General features: G+C 44.4%; 2 protein-coding genes across 12 annotated transcripts in view; both read left to right on the top strand.

The window, feature by feature from the left end:
• The first annotated feature begins 1,015 nt into the window (after positions 1-1,015).
• Positions 1,016-12,929, top strand: grb7 (growth factor receptor bound protein 7). 2 transcript variants are annotated; one of them, XM_046376665.1, is made up of 15 exons: positions 1,017-1,218; positions 3,978-4,152; positions 4,784-4,910; positions 7,367-7,523; positions 7,609-7,730; positions 8,714-8,788; positions 9,102-9,239; positions 9,450-9,560; positions 9,933-10,031; positions 10,213-10,296; positions 10,444-10,560; positions 10,817-10,874; positions 10,975-11,062; positions 11,399-11,492; positions 11,592-12,929. In XM_046376665.1, exons 2-15 carry the CDS (start codon positions 3,983-3,985, stop codon positions 11,736-11,738), a joined length of 1,587 nt encoding a protein of 528 aa, XP_046232621.1. In that variant the 5' UTR covers positions 1,017-1,218; positions 3,978-3,982; the 3' UTR covers positions 11,739-12,929. The 2 variants fall into 2 exon arrangements, with proteins under 2 accessions (XP_046232622.1, XP_046232621.1); XM_046376666.1 differs by lacking the exon at positions 9,933-10,031 and having other exon boundaries at positions 1,016-1,218.
• Positions 12,930-13,873: 944 nt separating this feature from the next.
• Positions 13,874-15,686, top strand: part of zgc:114120 (uncharacterized protein LOC619267 homolog) — a 76,973-nt gene continuing 75,160 nt past the window's right edge. For 3 of the 10 annotated variants that reach the window (XM_046377115.1, XM_046377113.1, XM_046377114.1), the window contains exon 1: positions 13,891-14,232. The gene's annotated coding sequence lies outside the window, so the exon portion shown is untranslated. Of the gene's footprint in view, positions 14,233-15,686 lie in introns of all 10 variants that reach the window. The other 7 variants (XM_046377117.1, XM_046377119.1, XM_046377120.1 and 4 more) reach the window with 5 other exon arrangements.

Genomic DNA, 15,686 nt, shown 5'->3' on the forward strand with positions numbered 1-15,686 from the left:
TACTGCATTTAACACAAGTAAAACTACAGACGCAGGAGCGAGTAAAGAGCAGGTTACACCTTTTCAAAAGAGAATGATGTAACATGTAGTTTTTTTTATATTGATATAAAAACTAAATGACTGCACTGTGACAACCAACCACACACACACACACATCCAAAATAATCAGCAGTAAACCTCACAAAGTGACATTAAACTGTAGTGCTTTCACATGTATTGGAAAGTGTAATGTGAGTTTTATGAGGTGGAGAGATGAAGATGCTCAGTTAAATGCACTTTCCTTTTTAATAACTGAATAATCGCTGGAGTCATTTTGAGGAAATGATGCTGAACAATAAGAACATCTTCTCCATAGGGAGGATTGTGGGATCTCCGTGTCCTCTGGAGATCCTGAAAACACAAAGCTGTTACATTTCCTGCACGTTAGAAAACGAATTTCTGCAGGAAATCACTGCCTCAGTTAAAGTGTTTACCTTTGATTTTGTGCCCACAGGGCTTGAAATGTTTAACCCAGACTGGCCTTCAGGTTAAACGTTTCTCAGGTTGGTGTGAGAGCAAAGGAGAACAGCTTGGCCACCACTTAATCAGATTCAACCACAAGATGGAGACAAGTTTCCATCATTACAACAAGACAAGTTTAAAAACTACATGCAACCTAATTTCTAATCAAAGAAAAATAACCAGATTGGATTAAACTCCTACATTCAAAATCTTAGTTGAGTACAAAAGTGATAGCTTCAAAGCAAAGTACCAAAACAAAAGTGGTCATTATGTAGTTTTATTTTATTTTAGAATGAAATTTATAATTGGATCATAATTACTGATGCTTTAAATCATCACTTTAATGTTGCCTGAAATTGAAATATTGAAGTGTTGTACAAATGTTTGAAAATGTGTACCGTGCAGCAGTTGAGTACATTTTGTGTGTAATCTGTCTTTCGGTAGCCCGCTTGAAAAGTGCATGAACCCGGAAGGCTTTCTCATAAACCTACAAAAGGCTCCAGTAGTCAAAGAGCCGGAGGGGGCGTGGTTACGGTGCACACCTGACGGACAGACTCCGCCCTCCCTCCCTACTCAGATAGCCTCGCTGAGGCTAAGTGGCACGGCATCCTGTCTTGGTTGCCACACGTAAGGAAAAACACAAAGGTTGGCATCACATGTGGGGTCAGCACGATGGCTGACAGCTGAAACCGACCGGCTGACACGACAATTCTACGGGTAGGTTGTGTTTATTTTTTTCGGAGATGCTAAGCTAGTTCAAACAGGTGCAGGCTGGTTTTTACCGCGAATATAAAGTTCATGTAAAGAGTTTGAGTCAGCCGAAGTTAGCCGAATTTGTTATCGTGTTAGTGTTTATTTAGTAAATGAGTATTTTAGTAGACCGAACTTTTCTGGGGAGAGGGGAGACATTTTCTTCAGTTTCACTATGAGGTTTTGGCGCTACGCCTACACCTGTGTCAGTTTAGATTTTAGATTGTTGGAGCTACCAGCACTTAATTTGTACAGTTGGCCATCACCACCTGTTATTTGCAGACACACACGGACAATGTTTATAGAGATACAAGACAAAAGTGTCAGAAGAATAACAGTAATCTAACCTTTCTTAAGATAAGCTTTAAGGCTTTAAGGTGGACTTCACACCGGCAGACTGTTATTTCAGAGGGCAAACAGCACACAGGGTCTGAGTTAATGACTCAGTGTGGTGTTGATGGTCTATAACAAGTGTTTTGTTTTTTCCTGTGCGTGTCTAACATTATGTCTCAGGTGCTCATACACAGCAGGAGTCTTACTCTGTACTGTAATGTGGTATTGTTGTATTTGTTGCGACTAAAACTTTTTTTAGTAGTAATCATGCAGGTTTATGTTGAATTGACGGGTTGATTATTCTGCTAACCAGCCAACAGGAGTGAAATACTCGCTGATACCAACCTCTAAAGATCACACCAGACAAAGAAAACTTTGTCTCGCGTCCTGGCAAACGGATGAACATAAGAAGACATTTCAACACATCAGCTAGAGTGAAAGTTTGTTATACCACAGTAGAAAATACGACTGAAACAACCAATTAATCAGTCAGTAGAGAATTAATTAGCGACCACTCTGACAGCTGCTTAATCAAATTTTTATCTGTAAACTGATTATTAATGTGTTTGGGACCAAACAGCACTTGTGCCTGTTGTTTTCTTTCGCTGTCTTCTGACATGTCGTCAGCTTGTCGCCCGAGGAAACGGCTTGCTGCTGTTTGTACTCGAGTGCCCTGATGTTCGTGTCTCCTTCATACACACCCACACCTGTTCACACACTGTTAAATTGGATACACACCTGCTGGGGAGGGATTTTTGTGTTTGAGAAGCGTAATGGAAACGGATTCTCAGCCTCGGCCGCCCCCTCGTCTCATCAAATCGCCGTGTCGGTTTGGTAAAGCTGCCGGCCGCCGGCGGTTCTCCTCACGGGCTGAATGATCTGCATGACAGCAACACAGCAACAAAGCCCGTCTCATGGGGTCTGTGCTGGGAGGAAGCGTTGGGTAGCATCTCGAAGGGTCATATGGTTGAAAAGTGAATATCATGTTATTAATACGATAATTTTCCGATACACGTGCGTCATGATCGGGCAAATCACAAGCAAAATTGACATTTAGTGTTTTATTCTTGTATGTTAAATTATTTTCCATTTGATCAGACTAAACTTAAGTCTTGGCTTGGCTGTCCATCGGCCTACCAGACATTCCTGGTCCTCGGATGGTGAGTCCTGCTCACTTTTCCTCTAGCGCCATCATGTGATTTTAGTTTTAAATGTGAAATGGCTAAAAATTGTGAGAAATCAGAATCAGAAAGACTTTATTGCCATGTAAGTGAAGAGGAATTTGTCTTGTCTTGTGATTGGTGCATACATAGAACGTAACAAGTAACATATAATAGAAGAATAAAATAAAAGAAAATAAGGTAACACAAAATAAAATAAGATAAGTAAAATAAAATGTCCGTCAGTCTCCCTTTAAGTCCACGGTGAGGATTTCAACTCATTTTCTGACCAACAGTCCAAAACCCCAAAATAGTTGTGGTCAATATGGCATTAAAGTAACGTCAGGACGTTCCAGAGCGGTTCTTCAGTGGTGCTTTTCTTCATGTTTAACCTTTACAATGAAAAATAGGACGAGTGTGTGTGCGTACATGAAATGTTTCCATGTGCTGCAGATTATCTGAAGCAGGTGTTTGTGCTGCTGCCTCGCTCACATTACACACATTACTGCAATTACCTCCACGATTAGATAAGAACTACAGAATATTACAGCACGTTAGCATGCGACGCTACTAGAAAAACAACGTTTAGTCACACTTTCGTTACTCAAAATAGACTTTGGTGGATCAGAGCCAGAGAGAAACACAAACCTGAATTTCCACACGCACACACACACACACGCAATATGACAACACCTGCTGTGTGTGTGTGTGTGTGTGTGTGAATATGAAGCGTGTTTCAGTCAGTCGTCGGTCACAAACTGCACTGAATAATGTAATCAAAATACTGTAGTCTGGAAGTACATCAGAGGAAAACTTTGTGCTTTCAGTCAACAACAAAAAGAAACTTAGTACTAAGTGAGTAGTTATTTCGGATTGATTTCGAGTTTCTCACATGTTTGAAGTGTCGTTCAAACATGTGACTTCATCAGAATTGGTTCGTCAGACGTCTTTACAGCCAACATCCCCAAAACTCTGCAACTCACACAGACTAACTGGATTGTCACTGACAAAAACTTGTCAGTGACAAGTGTTAAGCATGTTACTAGTACTTGTACTTGTACACACTGGATACTGCTGTAGAGTTCGCTCAGCCTTCACTGTACAAATAAAGGCCAGTCATAATTTGCATGTGGGTTACTGGGCAGCAGATGAGTCGCTCAGGACAAACAGGGAGGCCGTAGATAAGCCTGCTGGTTAGAGGGCTGAGCAGCTCACCTCCCTCCTTCCCCTCAGGTGACATGATGGAGGTGGCCGGTCCCTGGACTGAAGTATTCGAAGGCTCGGAGAGGTCGGAGAAGTCGGGCCGAGCAGACGCGTTGCTGGGAAGCTCCACTCTGACTCTGGCTCCTCTGGTGGCCGACTCTCCGTCCATACGGCGCTCCCAGCCCATCTTCATCGCCTCCAACAGGTACGACCAATGGGAACCGAGTGGACGTGAGTCAGTAGGTTTCCCGAGGAGGAGGAGGAGGAGGAGGATGTATTGACTCAAGTCAGTGACGCAGCCTCAGGCCATAAGTCATCTGATGTGTAAAGAGGTTTCTATTAAGACGAGAATTACGCCAGATACTCCCCACCTTAGAGACACAAGCAGTAAAACTGATGGCAGAGTGGGCTGTTAGTGTGAGTGTGTGAGTGAGTGTGTGTGTGTGTGTGTGTGTGTGTGTGTTCTGCTGTGGTTTTCTTTCACTTCCTTGTTTTTGAACTTGAACTGGGTTTGTTTGTTTTTCGTGCCTTGAAGACAAAGACAGCAGTGTTTTCCTCATGTAACGACGTCATTCCTTCAGCGCCGACGCTCCAACGCTTTGGCCACACGACAGGATGCAGAATTCATTTATTAATCCGCTGCTGAGCGTTTGTGGCATCACTGATGTGTTTTTAACAGTTTCTGCTGTGTGGTTCAGAGGAAGAAGATCAGTCAGACAGACCTGCAGAAAAACACAGAATGTCACCTTTTTGTTATTAAGTTGAACAATTTGTCCGTTTCTTCTTCGGTCATTTTGTCTCCTTCTGATGTTTGTTTGTTCATTAACTCTTTCCAGAGCGAAAGGTGTCGAGTCCTTCTCCTCCTCTGTCCCATCCATACCAAACCCCTTTCCAGAGCTGTGCAGCCCCTCCAAGTCTCCGGTGCTCATCAGTTCGCTTCCACCGCAGTCAAGTGACAAACATGTAAGTTTAAAGCCTCGCTGGCGATGGAGCTGCGACCGGAAGCCAATCAAAAGACAGAAAATTAGTCATCGCATATTTTGATTCGAGCAGACATTTGCTGCTTGCAGCTCCTTAAATGTCAGGCTTTGGGGTTTTGTCTTTTTGTTTTGGATGTTTTGTTTACCCTGCAAAACAAACCGATCTTCATGTCAAGTGTGACGTCCCACCACGACCGGTTTCTTTCATCTCAGCGTCTCAGCTTCAGATCATTCTCCACAGAATGACACAATTCAGGTTCCTTTGTGGTACAAATTTGAATCCACGCTTAAAGCACAAGTCTGTCAACCAAACCCATGAAAAACCTGGGATCAGTTTATGCTTCTCACAAACTCTCTTTGTGTTCTAGTCCACCACTGACGATAGCCAGCATTTGGTTTGTCCCTTCTGGGCTACCATAGATATTAAAGGCTCACTTTAAGCCAACAAAAACATAACGCTTCTTAGCTTCACTTTAGTTATTACATAGTCCTGAATATTAAGTTTCATTACTGCCTGCAGATCCCACTGAAGCGACACACTGAAGTAGACCTGATTTGTTTTTAAAGACGTCCTCATTCTGAGCCAACGTGCTCTGGGCTGAGAGCCACAGACAAAGCCGAGAGCACTGACAGAAACACTGACATGTTGTTGGTTTTGGTCTTTTCATGGGATTTAGTGACGGTAAGAAAAACAGAAAAACGGCAGCCTCATCCCGTGCGAAGCCTTTCTTTGGACATCACGTCTGCTGCGTTGATCCCATCACACCTGATGTGCAGGGTCTGACAGGTGGCATCAGGACAAGTGGCTCCTTTCGATGTGTCTTAGCTTGTCTGCCGGTCGGGCAGGTGGAGGTTGTGTTATGATTGTGACTGACAGGAAGGCTGCGTTGCCATGCCCGCAACGCAGGCACAACATTATTTTGACACAACACAACACCAGAATAAACATGTCTGTGATTACAGCAGCATGTCGCCGCGCTGCGCTCGCCGCAGGCTGTTTTGTGAAAAGTGATACAAGCCAACGAGTCGTCAGCTCGCCGTTTGTGGTTCTGACTTTGTCCACATCTGTCCAGCTGCAGAGCAGTTCTGGATCAGGACTGTTCAGGAGCTCAAAAGAACTGCAGGAGGGGAAAACGCTGCTGGTGTTGGACGATAAGGCCAAAAGCATGTGGACTTGCTGTCTCTTTTTTTTCCTTTCTGCCAAGAGAACGTAGATTAAAGACGGGTCCTTACAATATAAGGTGAAAAGTATGTCTGCAAACTTTTGTACACTTTCCTTCTGGGGCTGCTGTCTTGCTTTGGACTTTGTCACGAAAATCATACCTCAGAGTCTGTCCTGAGTAAAGAGAAATCTTTTCCTCCGCCTCCCCTGGACCGGATATTGAACAGCTTCCACTGAGAGGACATACCTCCTCCTCCTCCATAATCCTCCCTGGTTTACACCTTATTTGTCCTGACTGACGCCAGCACCCACCCAACCAGTCAGGACTTGTCGACTGACAGCCGCAGCTTTCTGGTCGGGCAGGTTTGTTGCGTTTTGGTTTGTTGCGTGCTGCTGCATCCAGACTGAACGTCCTCCCTGACCCCCGAATAACCTGCAGTGTCAGGGACAGCCCACCTGCACGGCTGCTTCTCCAATCTGATCGGATACAGGAAGCCTGAAAGCAGCCCGCGACATGCAGAATAAGACAGGAAACCTCATTTTAACTCACCTGCAGAGAGAAAGTCATGACTTGAGAAGAGACCTGACTTGGCCCAGAGTTGGTTCAAAACTGGGAGGAATTTGAAGGCTCGTGTCCTTGGGTGTCGAGGCTTATTAAATACTGAGTGACTGTCTGCCTGTGCAGCACAGCTGACAGATTCTTGGCTTCGCATTTTGGCGTCTTCTCTCACGTGTGTGCGTGTTGACGAAAAGCCAAAACCAGCTGTTGAACGCATCGTGTGCATTCAGTTGCTCAGTCGCAGATTTAAACTGTTGTGTCAAACTGCTCACGTCAGTTTATTCAAAAAGCCCTTTTGTACTTTAACTGCACTCTAGTATTTTACTTCATACTGCTTTATAGATCCACTTTACTACATTTCAGAGGGAGGGTTTACTTTTTACTCGCCTACGCGTGTCTCACTCAGGTGCTGATTAAGATTTTTACGTAAGACACGACCAGTTTAACCACTTTTTCAAATAAAATGGATTGTATGGATTAAACTACCTCATCTCTGTTTGGATAACAATAAAACACTGTAAATATGTTTAAGGACTATTACACAATAAATGCCTTCCATGAATTGTATGAGAAATTCTGTTGAAGGTCATGAAAGGATCCTAACTTGAAGCTGAATTTAAAGACAGGACTCAAACCTATGAGCTCTTCGATGAGTACTTTTACATCAGGGTTTTATTCTGAAATGCGATTTGAGTATTTCCTTCCGTTGCTTGTGCAGCTGATAAAGGTGTACGGCGAGGACAGCCACAGCAGGTCAGTGTGGGTTTCTCCAGAAGCCACAGCCAGAGAGGTTTGTCACATGTTGGTGCAGACGGCTCACTGCAGCGATCAGGAAAACTGGGCTCTGCTCGAGCTCCATCCCACGCTGGGCCTCGGTAAGACCACATTTAACCCAAGCAAAAGGTATGAACACCTGAGGGTGCAAAAAGTTTACATTTCACATGCATGTTCTTCTCTCAGAGAGATGTCTGGAGGACCACGAGGTTGTGCTGGAGGTTCAGGCGAGCTGGTCCCTCAAAGGTGACACGAGGTTCGTTTTCTGCAAAAACTACGCCAAGTACGAGTTCTTCAGGAAACCAATGGTACGCAGCCTGCAGCGCGTTGAAGCCCATCGGCCTTTTTGACCATGCAGATAAACATCCGTCCGCACCTTCCTTTCACACAACAGAACAAGGAGGATTTTGCTGCTCTTCATTAAACATGTTGGCACAGCAGACGCTGACGAGGCCCGACGTCACGGTGGTTTAGTGATTTCACGGTGACTGGCAGGTTGCGTGCTGGTGCAGACGCGCTTACTTAAAGCCTCAGGTATCTCATTACATCAGATCTGGTCTGTCGTCTGTGCTGTTAAACGACGGTGACACACTGAGAACTGGTTCTGATGAACCTCCCACTGGGCGCTCAGCAAAGTGCGCCCACACTGCCTCCAGAAGGCTCAGGAGGGAACCTGATCTCAGGCCTGCTCACGTCTGATGTGAGCAGTGCTTGTAAGTTCCTCATGCAAACGGGGCAGAAAAACACTTCGAATCTTTGCATTGTTGTCTCGTCTGCCGATTCCTTTCTGATTAATCGATTAATCACCGATCTGTTAAATGTGAAAAGGCGGACTGCAGCTTCATGGAGCTCAGGGTGACGTCTGGTTTTGACCGACCGAAACCCTAATACGTTTAGTTTGCAGTGATGTAAAACAGAAGAAAATCAACAAGTCGCTTTGTTTTAGCCCGAAACAGGAAACCTTTTTGACATTTCTCACGTTTGCCTGTGAAAACGTATTCAGACGGCTGATCGATTGTCCACTTTGTTGCTGATTAATGTTCTGTCAGCCCTTCAGCCGTGCAAACAAAGACGGCAGCAGGATCTCCGCCTCCCTCTGAGCACACTGGAAAATCGGACGCCTGTTGGCCAGCTTTGCATGACTGATCGTTTACTTTGTCTGAACAATGAAGTTTTTATGCTGCCTCCGATTCCTGCGTTTCACCTTCACGGTCACGATAAGCTGACGATAAGATGAAGTGCTTCTTTGTCTGGTAAACGAGCCCTTCCTGTTCTCCTCTTCCTCCCTCAGCTCTTCTTCCCAGAGTGCATGATCTCCGACAGCGCTGATGTCAGCAAGGGGATGACATCATCAGAGCTCATTCAGGTAAAACGTACGAGCAACAAGCAGAAGAAAACACGGCAGTAATGAATTGGAATTCAGTTCTTTCACTTTCACTGAATCATCTTATTTTAGTGTTTATGATAAAAATATTTATCAGAGGCTCCCAGATCCAAATGATGCGTGTTAAAGTTGTTTTGCGCCACAAACAGGCCGAAAGACCCGGTTATATTCAGTAACGAAGATTTAAAATGAAGAGAACCGCCACATCCTCTTAAAACGGATAAGCAGCGTATGCGTTGAATTTGTTTTTTCTAATATTTTAAAAGGAACACATATGTTCATTATTTCCCTGCAGAATCTGCTGAGGTCTGGAACGTGTCCAGAGATTCAGAGTTTCCTGCATGTAAAAGAACCCAGCCGAAAGGCCTGGAAGAAGGTCTACTTTTTCCTCCGACGCTCTGGACTCTACTGCTCCACCAAAGGCTCCTCCAAGGTCAGCAGCTCAACTCAAACTTAGCGCCGAGCTCAGAGTGCAGGAGCAGATTTAGTCCTGATTCACCTCAGCAGGCACTGAGGAGATCCAGACTCGTTTAGCCTCCTGTGCGTTGTTGCACCACGTCGGGATAAACGATCTTTTGCTTTACACAACACAAATCTTTGTCTCTCTCTCTGTGTGTGTGTGTGTGTGTTTTGGGGGGTGTAGGAGCCTCGGCACCTGCAGTACGTGGCTGATCTGGAAGATCTGAACGTGTACACTGTGGTGAACAGCCGTAAGCTGTACGGGGCGCCTGCAGACTTCACCTTCTGCATGAAGGTAACCACTTCCTGAGCTCGCACAAGAGACGGAAAAATGTCCTCAGACCAGACAGAACACTGTGTGGAGAGCAGTTAGAGAGCTGTTCCACCTGAGGGTGTGTGTGAGTGTGTGTGTGTGAGTGTGTGTGTGTGAGTGTGTGTGTGAGAGTGAGAGAACATTCATGTCATTCTTCTGGTTGGATTATTCAGTCAGTATTGTTCACCTCAGCAGCAGGACTTTTACTACTTCTGATGTGACTCCGGGTTCAAAAGTTAAATCTCGAGCCGGAGGAACCATTTGATAAGAATGCAGACGCTCAAACGACTTGAAGGCGAGCTGTGGTCACCCGTCGGTCACTTTGTGTGTGTGTTTGTGTGTGTGTTTGTACAGCCTTCTGGAAACCCTGTTCGCACTCAGGACCTGAAGATCTTGTGTGCTGAGAACGAACAGACGCGAACTTGTTGGATGTCTGCTTTCAGATTGTTCAAGGTTAACAAAATATTCCTCTTCTGACTTAACTGACAGGCACTGATCAGCGTTTGGCACAAACAGCTCGTTATTTAATGTTCTGTAAATAAAATTTAAAAGAATGTGTCCTTCATTGACTTGCTGAAGTGTAGCCAGTAGAATCAGTGAATAATTTATGTTGCGTGTGTGTGTTTTTGGTCAGCACGGGAAGCAGCTTCAGTGTAACTACCAGTTGTCCAAGTCGGCCCCACGAAGCCTGGAAGGAGGCAGACTCGCAGATGGCAAAGTGAGATCATCAGACATGATGCAGCGTAGACGAGTCTGGGAGAACGTGTTGTGGTGTCTCACATTCGTGCTGTTTGTTAAACTCTGTGTGTGCGTGCGTGTGTGTATGTGCGCGTGCGTGCGTGTGCGTGCGTGTGCATGTGAGCAGTCGATGTCTGAGGACAGTCTGGTGGCCATGGACTTCTCAGGGAAGACCGGTGGACGGGTCATCCAGAACCCGATGGAGGCCCAGAGCGCAGAGAGGGAGGAGGGACAAGCCTGGAGGGTGAGAAGGGAGGAGGGGGGGAGGGAGAAGAGAGGCTGAGCAATGAAAATAAAGTGATAAGCTGCAGTGGCGTCCATGTTGCTGTGGACAACATGCTGCATGTCCCAGCTCTGTGAAGACCACAAAACGTACATTTAATGTCTTGCACAGAAATATTTAGTCATGGAAATTAGTTTAAAGTGATGTGAAAAGCCTCCACAGATGTCTGATTCGGTGACCTTTTTCTTTCCGTTTTTGGTTCTCTTCACTGATGCAGAGGAGAGAAGCCCTGAGGTGCAGCCTGCCCAACTTGAACTCTGGCTCCAGACCTTCCTGTAAGTCCACGTGAGAGGAGACGGCGTCCTGATGCAGGACTTCTTCAAATCACGCTCGCCCACCTTCTCACGCTCCTGTGTTTTATGTGTCTGCTTGTAGCCGTCCACAAGTCCCAGCCGTGGTTTCATGGTGGCGTGTCCAGAAAGGAAGCGCAGAGGCTGATTGAGAAGCAGGGCCTGGTGGACGGGTGAGTGGAGGGTGCGAGCTAGCGCTTTTAGCTTAGCGGCTACACTGAAGATTTCTGCTTACAGCGACATGATTTTTGTCACGGCCATTTTTGAGTAAATATGAAAAACAGAAAGATGGCAGATGAATTGTGTCCGTGGTCTCTGTCAGTACTCTGTGCTGTTTGTCAGCAGACTTTGATCAGTCAGTCTGATATTTGTGAAACAGTCTGACACTCGGGATGCATCAGTGACTCCTCTTCAAACTCCTTAGCAGGTCCAAAATCCCCAGAGTTTGTCATTTAAGGAAGCAAACGCCGACCTGCGTGTCATCTCAGCTGTTTGTCTGCTTGTTGTAGGATGTTCCTGATTCGTGAGAGCCAGCAGCATGCACAGTGCTTTGTCCTTTCGCTGTGTTACAAGCTGAAGACCAAACATTACCTGGTAATCCCTGTGAGTGCATTGATTCTCTTAACGAACCTCAGTCTCTCAGGAAAACACAAACCTCCTCTTTACTGTGCGCCCTGACGGTGATTGTTATCGTGTCTGCAGTGCGAAGAGGGAGGCAGGAAGTACTTCACCATGGACGACGGCCTGACGCTCTTCATTGATCTCCTGCAGCTGGTGGAGTTTCACCAGATCAACAAGGGCATCCTTCCTGTGTGCCTGAAACACCCCTGTGTCTGTGTCACACTGTGAACCCTCAGCTCTGTAAAGCACCGTTGATAAAGAGCAATTACACGACTGGATCATGTGTCAGAGCAGTGCAAAGGTGTGTGGTCTGTGATAATGTTATCAGGCATGTAAGACTCCCGGGACATGAGTGCCAGACATGTCCGCCTCTCCTCTCTTTAGTATTTTTAATTATTTCGACTCCGCGTGCAGCTCCAGGCAGTTGCGAGTTTTCTTTGTTTTTAATTAAGGAGCTGCCATCCTGGTGGAGGTGGCTTAATCAGCCAGACTTTTAGCGTTTTTCGGGAACAATGCACACATCACGGTGCACTTTGGCTCCGATCTGAAGGGTCGCAGTGAGAGGGGCGGGACGTGTGGCTTCACTGATGGATTGTGGCCACCAGGGGGCGCTCTGAGTCAGAGCTCCACAGAGGAATCCACAGGGTTTGTGGAATGGAAGAAATGAATTGTGATATAAATACTGAAGATATTTGTGATATTGTAGTCTTGAAAAAACCCCAGGAAGCAATCATGTAGCACATAAAGCCTCACTCCTCTGTTTGTTTTGTACGTTAACTTCTCATGTGTCTTCCATGTTAAAAGAACTCTTTTGTCGCTGTGTTTGCACAATGACGAAAAGCTGGAAAAAGTCAGCAAGCAGACCTCATGTTAAGTAAAAGAAAGGCTTTGTTTTACAGGTGCATCATTTCTCAAAATGGTCCTTGTAATAATTTGCTCAGAAGTTTCCTGGTCAGTTTGATGCAGAATCACATCTTCAGTTATCAATTAATCATGAATAAACATTTATTTGAGTTTAGGTGGAGCAGTTCAGGCAAGAAAATTCCTCATTTTTCTCATAATTCATACCAAATTACGGATTATTTCCAGGTAACTACTGGGTAGGAGTTTACACGCCTGTAAAATAAAGCGTCTCAGACCTTTTTCTTGTTGGTGGTTGTGTAAACTTTTTTTTTTTCATTTTTTTACTTTGAATATTTGCACTTACTGTTTGCATTTTATTGTGAAAATCCAGTACTAAAATGTCATCATCCACTGTTATTCATTCAGTCCAAAGTTTACTGTTCTCTCACATTGTTTTTTTATTCAAACAGGATTTGTTAGTTTTATGTACTCTGAATGTTTGGCGTTCTTTTCAGGCCTGTTTTATGTGTCGAATAAATAATTTCATATTAAACACAGTTTCTGTTAAATCTGAAATCTACGTGGTTCTCTCTTAATTTGATGGAGCTGATCAAATCAGTCATTAGAGCAAATCGATGTGGACGTGAACTTTATTATTTTCCCTCAAAGTTGCGCTGCAAAGAAAAGAAGCTTCCTGCTCAAAGTGAGCTGGTTTTAAGCCCACTGTCAGTCCAGAACCAGTCCAAGTGGAAACCGTCTCGCTGAGTCCTGAGCAACATGAAAGGCAGCCTTGGCAGAGATCACAGATCCTCTGCACTGTGGCTTCACAAGCCAAAGAGCTGCTTTCTCCACTGACCTACTCTCCATCTCACTGTGTGTGTGCTCGGGTAACCCTTCCTCTCTGCCGCAGCCCTCTCTGTGCAGGGGTTGCCATGGCAACAAATTTTTTGGCCTAGATGGCCAGGTAGGCTAAATGAAGGGGTGAAACGACAGAAGAGAGGAGCACCAGGAAGGCTTCAGAGAGCGAGCTCGTGAATGTGGAGCAGTTTAATTCGTCAGAGTGCAGGAGGGGGCAGAATGAGCCTCCTCTGCTCAAAGAGACCCACAGAGCAGAATTCATTTCTTTATCTTGGAGGAGTTTTATTTTTTTTCCCCACTAGATGAGCACCAGTCAGATATTAAAGTAGTGTGGGTCTGTCGTTTTAGAGATTATACTGCAGTACAGTTTTCTTCTGCATGATTCTGTATGTTCTACTTCGGAGGGAGAAATACTGCACTGGTGTACTTTGTCCCATTTATCTGTTGGCTTTAGTTTCAAGTTACTTTACAAATGCTCACACTAAACAAACAAAATAGCTGAAATTATTATGATTTGCAACTACTTATAATTTAAAACATTTTCATGTGTCAGCGTTAGTATGTGGGTAACTGGGTCACTGCTCTCAGAATTTAAACCTACTATTGTCAGTATATTTTGCATTTTAATCAAATGTAATCCTTTATTATTGGCTATATTGTTAAATACAGTTTGTAAACGACTCAAGTAGGTCTGAGGAAGGAGAGTACTTTGAACCACCGCCCGGCTAACGCGCGGAGTTAATACAAATCGAACGCTCCCGTAGCTAACTGCGCCACAGGTGCGCAAATATTACAACGTTTGGTGATGAACACGGATCGATTTCGCTCACAAATACCGCAGTTTTTCAGAGTAACGTGACCGTCGAAAGGGGACGAAAACAACGAAACTGGAGTGAAATGTTTCCAAACTGAAGAAAGTGATTATTTTATTGTGTCTGTGTGGTCGTCAGGGCGGAGCGGGAAGATGAGCCACCTAGCAAGAATCCGCAGGCTAACAGCTAAAGGCGGCTACATGCTAACGGTGAGTTTAGCTAAGCTGCCGTGTGTTTGGTGGAACCGTGTAAACCCACAGACGGGACTGTTGTTGCTCTGTTGATAGTTTGAACATGTGAGTTTCAATGAGAGTTTCAAGAGAACTCGAGCTCTTCTCACATTGTTTTTAAGTTAGTGAAAACAATGCGACAATATAAAGATGATCAGCTACAGTAAAAGTCTGCGGCGGTTTCTCAAAGTGCTTCATATCCTCAGTATTTGTGTGTTTCTGTCCGAAATGCGGAAATATTTAATTTGCACTATAAAAGAGAGAAACAAATAATCATAGTCACATTCAATAAGCTGGACTTGTTTCATGATCAAATGAACTTTTTGTTAACTGACCTGTTGATCAGTCAACTGATCAGGCAGTTTGTCAGTTTGTCTGTGCACTGATGGAAGATGTTTTATTTTAGCAGAAATATTAATCCAGAATTATGTCGCTTCTGTGGCTGCCTTTAGCCAACCAAAGTGGAGCTAAATCTGTCTGTTTCATGCCTTTGACAACAGAGTTTGTGTGTTTGTTTGTTTGTTTGTTTGTTTGTTTGTCTTTGGGTCCCGGTGGTCCTCTGCCTCCACAGCAGGACGGGTGGCTCACAGAGAATCAGTGACCAGCACATCATGTGTGTGGGAGCTTTTCATCAGAAATCTTAGAAAACATAAAAACCGATCAATTTTTTCTGATTTTAAAAAAACAAAACAAGAAAGAGAAAGCAGAAATGTAACTATACAGGGATATTATTATAGTATAATAGTGAATGCATATGCTGCTCTGGTGACTGCAAAGTGCTTGTTTATCTTCATAATCATATTACTAAAATGATGTCCAGCAGAGTCACTGAAGAAACTGTCTACTCAGTCTGGAATAACAAAGTGTTTACCTGGCCCACTTTCAGGATGATCATTCACATTCAGGCAGAGATCAAAGTGTGTGTGGCTGAGCGTTTTTTAATAGAAGCACTCAATTAAAACCAAACCAGTGACACACAAACAAAAGGTGTTTTGAGTCACTTTACAGCGGAAAGCAGGTAAACACCAACTAATTAAAAGACAGTTTGAGGCCTGGTCAAGTCTTTCATCCTTTGTGTGGGGAAAAAGGATTTAATGCTGTTAACAGATATGAGATCTTTTGATGCTGTTGTTGAAGTAATTAGAGCTATCAAGGCGTGAATGCAGTTACTATGAAGAACACTTTAGTTTGATTTTCTTTGAGGTACTGTCCTCTCTACTGCGCTCCGTCCACAGTATGTCCAGCTGTCAGTTCACAGATGCTTTGTATCCGTTTGGAAACCTGGTCGGGGCCCCTTTTCATCCTTTATTCTTTCTTGTTCTCACCGAATGTCTGGAATCAAATTTTGATTTTGCAGATGTGAGAGTCGCACATGAGTCTCCATCAGCCTTCTCAGTTTACAGTGCGGTTAGTTTAGGTGATGCTGAGATAAA

The sequence above is a fragment of the Scatophagus argus genome, chromosome 21 (genome assembly GCF_020382885.2).
Source record: "Scatophagus argus isolate fScaArg1 chromosome 21, fScaArg1.pri, whole genome shotgun sequence".
Lineage (NCBI taxonomy): Eukaryota > Metazoa > Chordata > Actinopteri > Scatophagidae > Scatophagus > Scatophagus argus.

What these genes read in the sequence shown, in the direction of transcription:
- grb7 (XM_046376665.1), top strand. Translation starts at nt 3,983, where the DNA reads ATGATGGAGGTGGCCGGTCCCTGGACTGAAGTATTCGAAGGCTCGGAG. An exon ending in CCATCCCACGCTGGGCCTCG is followed by an intron (nt 7,524 to 7,608) that starts GTAAGACCACAT and finishes TTCTTCTCTCAG; the next exon opens with AGAGATGTCTGGAGGACCAC. An exon ending in AGGAGGGACAAGCCTGGAGG is followed by an intron (nt 10,561 to 10,816) that starts GTGAGAAGGGAG and finishes TCACTGATGCAG; the next exon opens with AGGAGAGAAGCCCTGAGGTG.